The sequence below is a fragment of the Temnothorax americanus genome, unplaced genomic scaffold, assembly GCF_048541705.1.
Source record: "Temnothorax americanus isolate GAGA-0224 unplaced genomic scaffold, ASM4854170v1 Scaffold125, whole genome shotgun sequence".
Taxonomy (NCBI): Eukaryota; Metazoa; Arthropoda; class Insecta; order Hymenoptera; family Formicidae; genus Temnothorax; species Temnothorax americanus.
The window spans coordinates 241,437-255,458 of record NW_027509259.1 but is presented as its reverse complement, the minus strand read 5'-3'; the positions used below and the strand labels follow the sequence as shown (position 1 = coordinate 255,458).

Sequence of the window (14,022 nt, the reverse complement as noted above, 5' to 3'; positions counted from 1 at the left end):
ATATAGATGAAACATTCTATTTATCGTCAAAATAAAATATTTTATAACAAAATAAAAAATGGATAAAATCTTACCCTTTTGAGTAGTACATGACGAAATGGTATGTCGAGGGGTAGAATCAATATCACGCTGAGCAACATCGTCTCCAGAACTTTTCTCATCAAAAACGCGTGTTTTTTTTATCTTTCTTTTAGGTTCAAAATCTGAATTAAGATCTGACGTATCTTCTGCTTTCGCGCACTTTGCTTTAGCTTTCAGCAAATTATCTTAAACAAACATATATCTAATAAATAATATAATAAGTTAATATATTAAAACAAAATATTCAATCTAATAAAATGTAATAAAAAAAGTATTCCAGATTCAACATTCTATAAACTTACCATATATTTGTCCACCCGCTAATTGTCGTATTGTACAAAAATTCTATTTGCCAAATTTTGGAGATATACACGATGATATGGCTTGTGTCAATTTTGACCCTTTATCCTCCTCAGTCCTATTACTCGATCGTGTCCGAGCGTGGTGACTTCTCTTCATATACATGTGTTGCGCACGTGGATTATACACATTGTATATGGAACCTACAGTTTAAGGGGATCCTAAAGCCGTCTGTAATACCGGCTTTTTTTCTTAGCACTAATCTTTTAATTGGCTTTATAAAAATGCAAAATTCTTGTCTAGAATTAAAGTACGCATCAAAATCTAGGTCATGGTGGTCGAATTTGTATCGAAAACGAGAAAAAATTAATATTTTTGTTAATTTTTGGTATACGTGACGACAATATTTGCTTTGTACAAAAATTCCACAATAAATATCCACAAAATTAGACCGGCATGACCTAGGGACAACATTTAAGAACAATATCGTGCAATTAGATCTAAGATTGAAAGCCTAGAAAAAAAGATTAGTTTAAATAAACTTTTATATGTGCAAAAGCACATTCAGGTTGACATTGCGTGTAGCGAGAGATGGCGCAGCAATCGAAACAAGGACAAATGCCTCTCGTTAGACAAGGACAGATATAGATATATGACATAGAAAACAGGATTAGAAATGTTGACATTACCGACGTCGAGGAAGTTCAGCCTTCACTTTAGGATCCCCTTAACGCCGATTTCGAACGGCACGTTTACATTTTTTATTTTTTTATTTTTTATTTTTTAAGAGAAGTTCTCGTGGCAAGATACTCTCTGCCATCGCCTTCCGAGAAAAGAACGAGCGAATAAAATTTTCTAGCTCTACCGGGAATCGAACCCGGGACCTTTAGCTCAATAGACCAGTGCGCTGTCTACTAGGCCACGCTCGTCCTCGTCCTTGACCCTTAATTATAAGGTGGCCAATAACAAATGTCATCGAACACTCAAGCAGATGGTACAGCCTCAACAACATTATCATTAACGAAATGAATTATCTTCCCGTCCATCTTTACAGTTTTATTAAGATCAAATCTTAATGATGTAATTTTATTCGTGCTTTGCTAAACAAAACATATTATTGCAAAATAAAATATTTTGATTTATATAAATAAACGTACATATACGTACATATAATTAAAAAAATATTTTATTATATTTATCTATTGCATACATTCTCTCTCACAGAAGCCCATGTTAAAATAAAAATGTACAGAAAAATTTACAGAATCAATTTTATGTGTGTAGATAATATTTAAACGTGAAGGAGAAGAAAAACGACAAAACCATTATTATTTGGAAAAATAACAAGTTTGTTAATAATATCATTTACTAACCAAAGTGAAGTAGAGCCAAGAGTATTTACGGAGTAAATATTTAATCGTGAAGACTGGCATGGCTCATTAAAAAAATTACAAACATTTTCAAACTTTCTACCAATAATATAATAATTATTATTGCGTAAAGCAAAATTATCAATAAGTACTACAAACTTATTGACGTAGAACTACGTCTTTCTCGAGGGGTATGGGGGTACGACTGCAACGTTTTCTTGCAACGTTTTCATGCAACGTTTTCTTTTTCTCGAAAAGTATTAAAGAAAAATATATTTTATTATATAGTTTTTGAAAGCTCTCTCTCTCGATGTAAGCTAAATGTTTTCGTGGTTAATTTTTCGATATGGGTTTGTTCTCGAAAAGTATTAAAGGAAAATATACTTTATTATATATAGTTTTTGAAAAATCTCGATGTAAGCTAAGGGTTTTCGCAATTTCATAAATAAATAAATGAATGACGAAATGGATGAATGGATTTAATAAATACATAAATGAATGAATGAATAAATGAATGGATGAATGAATGACGGGATGAATGAATAACGGGGTGACGGGATGAATGGATTTAATTAATAAATAAATGAATGAATGGATGAATGGATGACGGGGTGACGGGATGAATGGATTTAATAAATAAATAACGGAATGGATGAATGAATGAATGGATGAATGGATAACGGGATGACGGGATGAATGGATGAATGGGTGAATGGATTTAATAAATAAATAACGGGATGAATGAATGAATGAATGGATGAATGGGTGAATGGGTGAATGAATGAATGGATTTAATAAATAAATGAATGAACGGATGGATGAATGGATGAATGGGTGACGGGATAACGGGATTTAATAAATAAATAACGGAATGGATGAATGGATGAATGAATGACGGGATGAATGGATGCCTATTGCGTATGCGCATTGCGGACGATTAGGCTTCACTACCTTTCTCTCTCGCACGATGTCGGACACAGACTCGATGTTCACGGCCTTTTCCATATATGTTCTATTCTAATAGACGTAGTTCTACGTGTTGATTGCGGCACAGTTGTTACTGTGCTTGTTTATATTTTTAAGTAAAACACACGTGTTTCCAATGTTTGTACTCAATTTAAAGTTTTGGAATGTACAATTCTTATATTCTTTTTTCGAAGTCATTTGACGGTAAAGGTCCTTCATTATGCTTTGTGCTGAACAATATTTCGTTTTTGATTGTATCACATGTTGATAGTGTATAATCTTTTTTATGCAAACGACGTGCACGTTGAGCTAATGGTTGGTTTGCCTTTCTTACCAATTTTTTCAAGGCTTGCAAACAATTATCAAACAGAAACGCACTAAACAAATCCAATGTTCCATAGATCTTAGTGTCTTCCACTATGTGTGCTAATCCATGTACATTATGAGAAATATATTCATAACCATAAATAACTTTTACTTGATCAATGAAGTATAGCAAGAAGCTATTTGCGAACTCACTATATGTTTTGTGTAATTCTGTAGATATCAAAATTCTACGTGCAATATGTAAAGTAAGAAAATGTAAGTACTTCGCGTAAGGTATTAAATTCTGTAAAACTACGGGCCCGCTATACAATAAAAAGAATCTAAATTCTGTCGCTTTCCAACGCTTTACTTCATCCAATGAACGCGTTTTTCTAACAACGTCACGAGGAACATAACTTGTTATCGATAAAAGTAAATCAGACATTTTTTTTATACTTTTCTTTGATAACTTATGTGAAGGTTACCCTTGTAACCATATTAAAAGAAGTTTTTTTACGACGCCTAAACAAATCAACGGCATGTATTTTAAAGGAAACGTAGTTACCATTCCAAAATTAGGTATATCTTCTAAAATAGATACTCCGTTATGATATTCTGGCTGCAACTTTACGGCGAAAACTATCATTTGTTCTTTTTCTTGCCGTATTTGTAATAAAAGAGACTCTACCTTTTATATATTTACCTTTTTGTATACACTTAGTACAAGAATAAAATCCTAAATGCCCTTTACAGTAAGTTATGAAAGACTTTGCAGGAGCATCACAAATAAAACCTTTAATTGTAAATGGTAAAACTCGCCCTTGAAATACAAAACCATTATTTACTAGTTCAATAGCTTCTTTTACAAAATCTGAGAAATATTCATTAACATTAGTGGGTTTTTCGTAACCATGGTAAATACCAATTACAGATATGTTATGAGGATATTTAAATAGGGAACATAAAATTGGGTAAATTTGACTACTAGAACTTTTACTCAGAGGTAATCCATCTATATTAACTAATAAATCAATCGATAATACGGTGGAAATGTCCACCTTAGAAATTAATTTTTCTACTGCAAACTTTAAGCCAAAGTGTGCATAAATTCCTGGCTCTACATTATTTGTTAATGTTTTCCGAGGTGTTGTAAGCAAAGTTCTAGGATCATTTGGTAAAGGACCACGCACTAATTATATGAAAAAAGTGGCCACCGTTAAAATCTACGAAAACTACGGAAAACTGTACGTTTTATACCACTAATATTACCTTTATATAGGCTCGTAGCTTAAAAACTAGCATATTTTGAGGGTTGTGTGGATTTGAACTTTTCATCGGCATCACACAAACTACAGTTTTCCATAGTTTTCGTCGATTTTAACGGTGGCCACTTTTTTCATATATTTAGTGCGTGGTCCTTTGAAAGAATAGGTATTGTTTTCAATAAACTTAGTAATGTTCGTAATGACTCATGAGACTCATTGTATGTAATCGCCCATTCACGTAACTTAGAAGAAAAATTACTTTCTACACAATTGTTTCTTAAATTAACATCACAGTTGTTATTATTAGAAATAGTCGAAGGTTGGCTATCGAAATCGTTAAAACTATTCGTGCCATCTTCCATACAAATATCGGAAAAAATTTCGTTAAAAATATAGCTTTCACTATCATTTATTTCGTCAAAGCTATTATGTTCGCTACTAGAACTGATTCTGTAAAATTCTGTCAAATTAACAACAGCCGCGGCACATGTCGTAATATTTTTATTCATAAGTTTATAACAAGTATCTGTGTTATTTTAACTTTTCTAAAAAAAGTACGTTTTTTTTGCATTTAGGCGTTGTTATTTACACAGTCCTATTTATAATTTATATACAAAATACTATTAGCAATATTAGGCTAGTACCATATAATCTAAAATCAAAAAAAGAAATTCATGTAAGTTAAATTTAAAGTAAAACAGAAAGATTTTTCAAACTGCAGAAAATAATTATAGGATTTTTCCTGGCAATTACATGTATACGTAACAATGAAAGAATAAGAAATGAAACTAATACGGTAAGAAAGTTTTTGATTTGTACTTACTCTATATATATGCTTCGTCGTTCTCTCCGTGTACTCTGCGCAGGAAATATCACAAAATATAATCTGCAGAAGCAGATATTAATTAAGCTCTCTTATTTAACGCTGCAATATAAAAAGAATAAGAATAAGAATAAGAAGAAGAAACGAAGAATAAGAAACGAAGAATAAGAAACGAAGAATAAGAAACGAAGAATAAGAAACGAAGAATAAGAAACGAAGAATAAGAAACGAAGAATAAGAAACGAAGAATAAGAATAAGAATAAGAATAAGAATAAGAATAAGAATAAAAATAAGAAAATAAATATAAGCTGTATATAAGATGTTGGTTTAAAGCGGAGAGGTTATGTATAAAACCAGGAAACCTCGGCGACGTCAGGAATATATTATATAAGGGAGGGCGAACAAAGTCGACTTGTGCGACTTTCTTCAAGCATAACCTTAATTTTTCTAAAGAGTTTTATCCTAACGAACTGTTAAGGATGTGAAAAATATTACCAAAAATATATATAAAAATATTCTTAAACCTTATTTAATGTGTGTGTTTCATAGAACATAATTAATAAAGAAGAAAAGATAATTACCTCTGATTAAAATGATGTTTTACATTATACACGTATGCCAGCACAGCGAAAAGGCATGTTGAAAAGGCACGGCGAAAAGGCACGGCGAAGCATGACGTATGTACATACGACGAACGACAAAGTGTGGCGCTCACTACGAATATGGCCACTTAACTTAAAATGTGCAATAAATAAACTCAACGAATATTCTAAAAATAATCTTCTTTATTATAGATATACGATTTTTTATTGTAACATTTTACATATATTCATATAATATTCTATTCGAACATTCCAAAATTAAGAACTTCACACTTTGTAAGAATATTCATAGACGTTTGTGTGCTATCTGGGAAGAAGGCTGCCCGAGGGACAGCTCGTGAATGTAAGTCAGTGCGACGTCAGACACGATCAAAGCGAAGTTAAAAAGTGATAACGTGTTCACAATCAATTTTAAAAAAAATATCAAGGTAAACATTAAATAAACAATTATATAAATTAGAATAATTTGTTAAACTAACACCAGTAAACACTTATATACATCAAGAATGAGACCGCCGACGCCTGATGAAAGGAGTGAGGAGGGAAAAAATGAGTTTTATGGGCCAATCGACGGGGTACTGCCCGAGAACCACGAAGAAACGTACAGGACTGTTATGAACGGCGCGTGCCTTCGCGACTCGGAGAGGGAGGATAGAATGATGGTCAAATCCTCCTGGCCACGAACAAAAATGTGCCTAAGCTGTTACTTAGAACAACTGCCCGCACTCGAGGAGGACGAGGACATCCCCGAGGTCACGGGGTATGAAATTAAATCGGGGTACCATTCCTTTAGCTCACAACGTTACGAGCTCCCACAATCGGTTAGATTCTGCTATTCCATCTGCAAAGAGGTGATTTTGGGCATGCGACCGGCCCGGCGGTGCCGTGATTGTATTGAAGAGTTTCTCGTACACAAGCAAAAGTACGATAAAGCACAGACATTGCGAATTAATTTAGAAATAGAGGTGGTAAAGAGATATTAAAAAATATATATATATATGCAATTAAAAAAAAAATATTATGTACACTATTATACATTATTATTATTATTATTATATGCATTATTATAGTTTTGGCTTACATATTTTGGCTCTGGCTTATATTGCTCTATTACATATTATTATTATACGTATTATTTTAATCTATTTCATGCATTTATTATATGTATATTTGCGCTAACATATTTATAATACATATTACACATTACGTTAAACGTTATTAAACATGATTTATTTTGCACGAAAACCATTACCTAAAATAAATAACGTAATTTTTTATTTAATTTTTCTTTTAACAATTCATACGCGGTAACAAACGTACCACGTATGACTTAAGGGGGAAGAGGTTACGTGCGAGCAAAATTCAATCTAAAAATAGCTAAGAATGTTAAGAGCGAAGAATCGATATTGATTAATTATCCGATTTCTGATGGGGAGTTCTCAGGCCGCGGTTCACAAGGGATAAAATTACACCTAGTGATAAGACCTTCCTCCTCTTCCAAACATAAAGACAAAAGAAGTGGTGAGAAGCTCACGCGGGGGGGGGGGGTTCTTGCTACTTGAATATAAATAAGAGTGAAAAATCATCGATCGTCATTGTTGTTGGGACGTAGTAGTTGTAATTGCTAACAGTCTTTAAAAATTCTGACTTAAAACAGATCTTAACCGCACGTTTGAATCTTAAACCAAGATTGTAAGGAAAGACTCTTTGAATAAAGGTGATTTAAATTCTATTTCTTAAATTAATTTACACTAAAAACCTTTACGTCCACAACCCTTAACTGTCGCTGCCAAATAGCATGGCAATAAGATTTGCCAAATTCGTTTTCTTTTCAAACTAGATTAATCGCACAACCTGGTTCAAATCCCGGGTAACGTACTTAAATGTTTTGACCTAAAAACGGACGAACTAATTAACTTTTGACAGAACGTGACATATACAAAAACTAACACACGAATAATTTTTTAATAAAGTGTGCATAATAAAGTGTGCATAATAAAGTGTGCATAATCAAATTTCTTTTGGCAACTCCGCCAGCATTCTGTCTTCTTTGCAAATTTTCTTCAGCTTTGTTGCATTCTTGTAAGGCTGGGAGTACGGTGATAACTTTGATGTCATCACTTCTTAATGTACAGATATTATGGACTACGCAACAAGCTATCACATATTCCGCCATTATATCCACTTTTGACATAGGCAAACAGTGCAATAGACCTCTCATGCGCCCTTTCAATAAACCGATGCACCTCTCAACTGTAACTCTGGCTACAGACATGCGATACGTATAATTATTTTGTGCCTCTGTTAGGTGTTCATTGTCTCTAAAGGGAGTCACGAAGTGTTGATGAATCTCGTATGCCGCATCTCCCAATAAGTGATTGTCTGCTGGGACGTTCTCTTCATCGTTTAAATAGTTTACTACCTCAGATTGGTGAAAAACTCGTTGATCATGAACTGACCCAGGATGCCCAGCATAACAGTGTGTGATCAAAGTTCTGTGATCACACACTAACTGTAAATAAATACAAATGTACATAATAAAACATTTCTAAAAAATTGTATTTGTGATTAACAGATTTAATTCTTATTACCTGTAACTGTATCAAATGGAATCCTTTACGGTTGATGTAATCGACATGGTTTTTTTTTTGGCGCATCACGTCAAATGTGGGTACCATCAATGGCCCCAATGGTGTTTAGAAATCCACTGCTTTCTTTAAATCCTTGCAAAACCCTTGTAGCACAATCACCAGTAGGCCACTTAAGGTAAAGGTACCACGACCCGGACACTTAAGCATAGGAAATGTACCAATACCTGGATACGTATCTGTGTCTGGATACTTTTAAAAAAATATAAATTTATGAAAATAAACGTTTGGATATTATAATTAAAGTTTCGAACTACAAGAAAAAATACTTTTATCTTTGATTTTAATTCGCGTTATACTTATAAATAATAAAGGTGTCCGGATATAGGTACATGTCCGGGTCGTGGTACCTTTACCTTAATAAATGTTGACGAATTTAAAAAAAAGTGCACGGGTAACCCTTTGCACAGCTCGAACAGCAGTTGCTCTTCAAACATTGAATCTATCGCAAACAGATCTTTAAAAAAAAACGTTATTAAATATTTTTTATTGTAAATTAACAATTATTTATTGCATTATTTTAAAATTTTATATTGTACCTGTAAGAGTCCATGGTTGCCATTTTCCAAATAATTATTATTAATTGATGAGCAGCTGGAATCATAGGACATCCTTTTGTTTTTCTGGTCAAATATGGTCTCAGCATTTCTAACAGATATTGAAAAGTCACTTTTGACATTCTAGAAACAAAAAGAAATGTTAATATCAACAAATTGTATATGTAAGCCGGTGTGGATACGTGGAAATAAAGTTATGTAAAATAAATATATATTTTATAATATATTTGTTATACATAACTTTATTTCCACGTATCCACACCGGCTTACACGTACAAATAATATTTTTTATAATATAATATATTATAAAATAAAATAAAACGTATATGTTTTTATTTACTAACCTAAAATGACTCTTGAAATCGTGTCCCATGTAACTAACCACAACATTATCGACATAATTTTGACGTCGTGGACGATGTTTACGCTATTCTCTTTTAAATAACAACACTTTCTCGTCGTCATCAGAACTCAATGAATCTTCACTCACACGTTCTGTATGATCACTATTATCTTGATGGCATTCATCTTGGCATCCATCTCACTACACAGAACTCATTCCACTTAAGATTTCGCTCGTAGCGCCCACAAGTTAATGGAACGGCAAATATCGCGGTCGTAGTCGTAGTCGTTGCGGTCGATAACTGGAACGCATCCCAAGGAAAAATACGCGAACCATTTTACACCGTCCATAGATGCTCTATATCCATCGATGGTAGTGCCCATCCGGCCTTTCCAAATGTACCAGACACGCGGCAAATGATCTTCCCGGTTCCTTGATTATATCTAAAAATCAGAATAATATTCGATCATAATGAAAATTAATATCTTTATAAATAAATAGGAAAAACATTATAAAGCAACACGTGTGATAAAAATACTTCGGCGGTGGATCAACCACGGGTTCACTAAGATGGCATAGCGTTGAAGCGAATTTCGGCAATCATTCGGGTTCTATTGCCGTGACACCTCGCATATACATCTTATTCGTTTCGTACACCTCTTTATAAACCACCTCGTCCGGACTGCGTTTCCGTAGAACGCACGAAGAATGCATGAACACAGGTTTTTCCATTTCTGATGGTGTTCTGAAAGATGGTTCAGAATGGAGAGGTCCGCATTCAATAGGTCTTAATTATCGATGATACGTAATAACACACCATACCTAACCTCTAAAGCATGTTTCCACTTGGCCTTCGCCTGATCCTCTTTTAGATCCGCCATACCTGCAAAAACTATCTGGCGCAGCAATTTCGCTTCCATGTCGGTTGGTAACGGCATTCTGTAACAATTCTTGTTGTAGACACGGTAGACAACCGTCTCACACAAACATATTGCAACATACACATACAGTCAAATTCCAGTATTCTGATCTAATCGAGGATGTCAACGGGAAGACAATGATGACGACGACAACGACGTTTCGTGGCGGTGGTTGATAGCGCGGCGCTTTTCGACGTCTTATCGTGTCCTGTCTCGCGGCATGTATTCCTTGCACTCGCGTAAACATTAATTTTCTCCTCCAACCTCCTCGAGATTCGCCGCCATATTGATGATGCATGACGCGCCGCTTGACTGATGTTTTCCGTCTTTTTATAGTCGACTATTTAGAAGTTGACTTTTAGTCGATTTTCCGCCATTTTTAGAAGTCGACTAAAAGTCGACTTATAAAAGTCAACGGATAAAGTTGACTTTTATAAGTCGACTATTTAGAAGTCGACTTTTAGTCGACTTTTCGCCATTTTTAGAAGTCGCCCTGCTAAAAATGACCGATTGAATCCGATTAAAAATTTTGAATCCGCATGAATCTGGATTCTTGATCCGGAAATCACGGATTTATAACAATTACACCGACTGAAAACGATTGAAACGGATTGGTATTCAAGGATGTAATTTCAATCGAATCGGTTTGAATCGTTACACGCAGAAAATTTTTCTCGAAAATACAAGTATACACGAACAAAGTAAATACCATACTAATCTTGCACGGCTAGGATATAGTCATAATATGCAAAAAATTTCAAGAAAGTATAGGAAATTTAGAGAACAAAGAATAAAAATATGGCTGATGGACAAAAAACGAGACGTCTGTTGCAGTCATGGCAAAAACATAAGTTGCTGTTATAGGCTGTGGCGGTCAGCTGTCCGCCACGAGCGAACTTGAGAACGATGTAGAAACCCTGCCGAGCTGCCCTAGATATAGGTGTCGATGTTGAATTTTAATCACGCGAGAATATACCGGCGATGCGCCGCGTAGCGGGCGCGAGCCGAACCCTTTCGCCGCGCGAGCCCGCGTTGCCGCTCGCGCCGCGCGCCTTCCATCGTCTATATATACATATTAATATAAGACTTTTTTACTTTTCTCATATTTTTTTGTTAGTATGGCAAACTTATTTACCTTTAGGTTACAAGATGTATCTGATCAAACTATTACTTTTCTATTGTCATATATTAATTTTTGGTTGAATACGAGTATATCCTACCGGTGCGATACAAATCTAGTAAATTTTATTATGAGTATTCTACATTATTTGAGAAAAATTTTCTGCGTGTATGATTTCATAACGATTATACCGATTGGAAACGATTGAAACGGATTCGTACTCAAGGATGTAATTTCACTCGTTTTCTATCGGTTTGAATCAGTCTAAATTGTTATGATTTCGTGAACCCCGAAATCACGAAATTATAATGATTTAAACGGATTCAAACTGATAAAATCCGTGAATTCCAGATATATAAACAGGATTATTTACTATTTTATTATAATTACATTTTTTGTACTACAAATTTATTACAATGTGCAGTATTTATTTAACCTTTCAAAAACACACTTTTTTTTCATTTACGGAGAACACTGGGTTAATCTGATTCTACACACTCTTTGATCGTCCACCATTTTAAATTAACGAGTGCGATTTCTTTACCCGATTAACTTGAAAAAATTCCCAGATGTACTTGGAACATTGTTAAATTAATTGATATAAATAAAAAATGCCATTAAAATTATTTACATATTTTAAAAAATTTAAAAACAATTTTAAAGAAATTTTTTTCTTTTTAAATTTTTTAAAATATGTAAATAATTTTAACGGCACTTTTTATTTATATCAATTGATTTAACAATGTTTCAAGTACATCTGGGAATTTTTTCAAGTTGATTGCACTCGTCAATTTAAAATGGTGGACGATCAAAGTGTGTGTAGGGTCAGATTGACCCAGTGTGTTCTAAAAAAAAGAAAAAGAAAGTTTTTTACGAAAAAATTTTATTTTTTTATGTTTAATATTTTTGGCTAAAAATTTTTCTGGCAAAAAAAAGGGTCAAATTAACCCTGTGTGTTCTCGAATTGTTAAATAAAAACATTTTACAGTTTTGCAAATATAGAATTCATGACTACCAAAAGGAAATCCTGTAGTAAGAACTCTATTACGTAAAAATTATGTGTTAATTATATACAATTTTAATGATTAAAGCGGATTTAATCCGATTCACATAGCTACTTTCACTACCCAATTTAAATGAATTAAGCGCAGATACGATTGAAACCGATTGAGTAGAATTTAGATGTATCCGGAAATATCGCATTAAATCCGACTTCGGTGTTGTATTAAAATTATAGCGTTTTCGATTGGGAAAAAGTTAGTGCGCACCAGTGCGCACTCAGTTCACATGAACACTGGACAAGTTCCATGGGTTGCACTGAATAGTGCAGGAAAAAGAACACGCCGAAATTTTCAGTGCCACTTGAGTTGACTAGATCGCGGAAAGAACGAAAAAGTAACCTCGGCATCTCGTGTTCAGTTAAGTAATGATTTTTACTATATGTAATTAAATAATATAAAAGATGATCAAGAATATCACGTATTTATCAATAATTATACACATTTACATGCAATAAATTATTACATGCAATAGCACAAATAAAAAAATGTTAATTTAATCTTTGAGTTATTTTTACTAATATTTGATATTATTCATTTAGGATTGAAAGCATTTTCATAATGGAAAAAATAAATGTCGCTTGCAGTTTCTGTGGAATTGTTGGATCATATAAGACTATATTGAATCATATTAATAATGATTATCCCGAAGCAGAAACTAACAATTGTGAATCCCAGGCTGGATGTAGCAATGTTCAGGAATCGCAAGAAAATTCAGAAGTAGACGAGACTGATAATAAGCAAAAGTAATATATTTGTTTTTTGTGGAAATTATGAACAAATAATATTTTTTGCTGTGTTGCTTATGGCCAATTTTCTCACCTCTAGATAACTTTATCTAACAGATAACTTGGTGATTATTGGTAAATAAATTATAATAGACATTTATCAATGCAATGAAGGTCTAATAATACAAATATTTTAAGATTTGGCAGAATAGAGTGAAGGTGAAACGAAATTTCTCCTAGATAAATATGGTCAATACATGGTTATGATTGGTCCGATGAAAAAATTTAAAACAAAGAAAACTATGTGGGAGAAAATAGCAATGGACTTAAAAAATATTTTTGGTGTGTCCAAAACATCTCTGCAATGTGAAAATCGGTATAAAACCATCATGAAACGAAAGAAAAAGGCAATCGATAACAACAAAAGTACAGGGCGGAGTAAAATGACTGTTCCTTATAAAAATGAATTATCAGGAATTGTAGGATTAGATAATAGCATAGAACCTGAGGTATAATTTTAATTTTAAATCATGTAATCAATCTTATAAATTTTTAATTATATTTTGTAATGTTAACATTATTTGTGTATAAATATAGGTTTTAATGGACGCCAAACATCTAGTTGTAAACAAGAAACAAATATTATCTAATCTTGGAAATGAAACCAAAGAAAACGTTTCTGATAAAGAGACAAATGCTAAGAAAAAGAAGATTTCTAATGAGAATTAATCGAAGTGTCGAAGACACTTTGAAGGAAATACATGAAAAGAAAGAAGAAGGTAGAGAACGAAAACATCGAGAAAAACTTGAGTTGTTTAAACAATTTTGTGAGAAATATTACGAAAAGAAAAGTGAATAATATAACATTTCTAACACTTTCAACGAATAAGTTATATACATTTATATATATGTATGTAAACCCCTTCAGGGGGTT

The 14,022-nt window shown here is 33.2% G+C and overlaps 2 protein-coding genes and 2 long non-coding RNA genes across 12 annotated transcripts in view; 1 reads left to right on the top strand and 3 right to left on the bottom strand.

The window, feature by feature from the left end:
- The window catches only part of LOC143893689 (uncharacterized), a 30,703-nt gene extending 24,883 nt beyond the window's left edge, over positions 1-5,820 (bottom strand). For 4 of the 5 annotated variants that reach the window (XR_013255889.1, XR_013255890.1, XR_013255892.1 and 1 more), the window contains exons 1-4: positions 5,694-5,820; positions 5,112-5,213; positions 384-1,481; positions 75-266 (exon numbers count right to left, since the gene is read on the bottom strand). This is a non-coding gene — a long non-coding RNA (uncharacterized LOC143893689). Of the gene's footprint in view, positions 1-74; positions 284-383; positions 1,482-5,111; positions 5,214-5,693 lie in introns of all 5 variants that reach the window. The other variant, XR_013255891.1, reaches the window with a different exon arrangement.
- Positions 3,470-4,216, bottom strand: LOC143893691 (uncharacterized; the record flags this gene model as incomplete). The annotated part of the gene is made up of 1 exon (XM_077399353.1): positions 3,470-4,216. A coding segment is annotated over one exon (588 nt), but the record flags the coding sequence as incomplete, so codon positions are not given.
- Positions 5,821-8,417: 2,597 nt separating the features above from the next.
- LOC143893690 (putative ATP-dependent RNA helicase kurz) lies at positions 8,418-10,518 on the bottom strand. 4 transcript variants are annotated; one of them, XM_077399351.1, is made up of 7 exons: positions 10,271-10,515; positions 10,085-10,201; positions 9,801-10,007; positions 9,264-9,705; positions 8,902-9,042; positions 8,719-8,819; positions 8,418-8,554 (listed from the first exon to the last, which is right to left on the bottom strand). In XM_077399351.1, exons 4-6 carry the CDS (start codon positions 9,290-9,292, stop codon positions 8,792-8,794), a joined length of 198 nt encoding a protein of 65 aa, XP_077255477.1. In that variant the 5' UTR covers positions 9,293-9,705; positions 9,801-10,007; positions 10,085-10,201; positions 10,271-10,515; the 3' UTR covers positions 8,418-8,554; positions 8,719-8,791. The 4 variants fall into 4 exon arrangements, with proteins under 4 accessions (XP_077255477.1, XP_077255476.1, XP_077255478.1 ...); XM_077399350.1 differs by having other exon boundaries at positions 8,496-8,819; XM_077399352.1 differs by lacking the exons at positions 8,418-8,554; positions 8,719-8,819 and having other exon boundaries at positions 8,936-9,042; positions 10,090-10,201; positions 10,271-10,518.
- Positions 10,519-12,065: 1,547 nt separating this feature from the next.
- Positions 12,066-13,940, top strand: LOC143893700 (uncharacterized). Of its 2 annotated transcripts, XR_013255899.1 has the most exons (4): positions 12,066-12,720; positions 12,903-13,213; positions 13,287-13,597; positions 13,686-13,940. It is a non-coding gene; the product is annotated as an uncharacterized LOC143893700 (long non-coding RNA). The 2 variants fall into 2 exon arrangements; XR_013255898.1 differs by having other exon boundaries at positions 12,903-13,597.
- Positions 13,941-14,022: the final 82 nt, after the last annotated feature.

Coding starts and splice junctions, on each gene's coding strand:
- LOC143893690 (XM_077399349.1), bottom strand. CDS start 10,200: ATGCCGTTACCAACCGACATGGAAGCGAAATTGCTGCGCCAGATAGTT. Junction 10,008..10,084: donor AAACATGCTTTAGAGGTTAG/GTATGGTGTGTT, acceptor ACCATCTTTCAG/AACACCATCAGAAATGGAAA.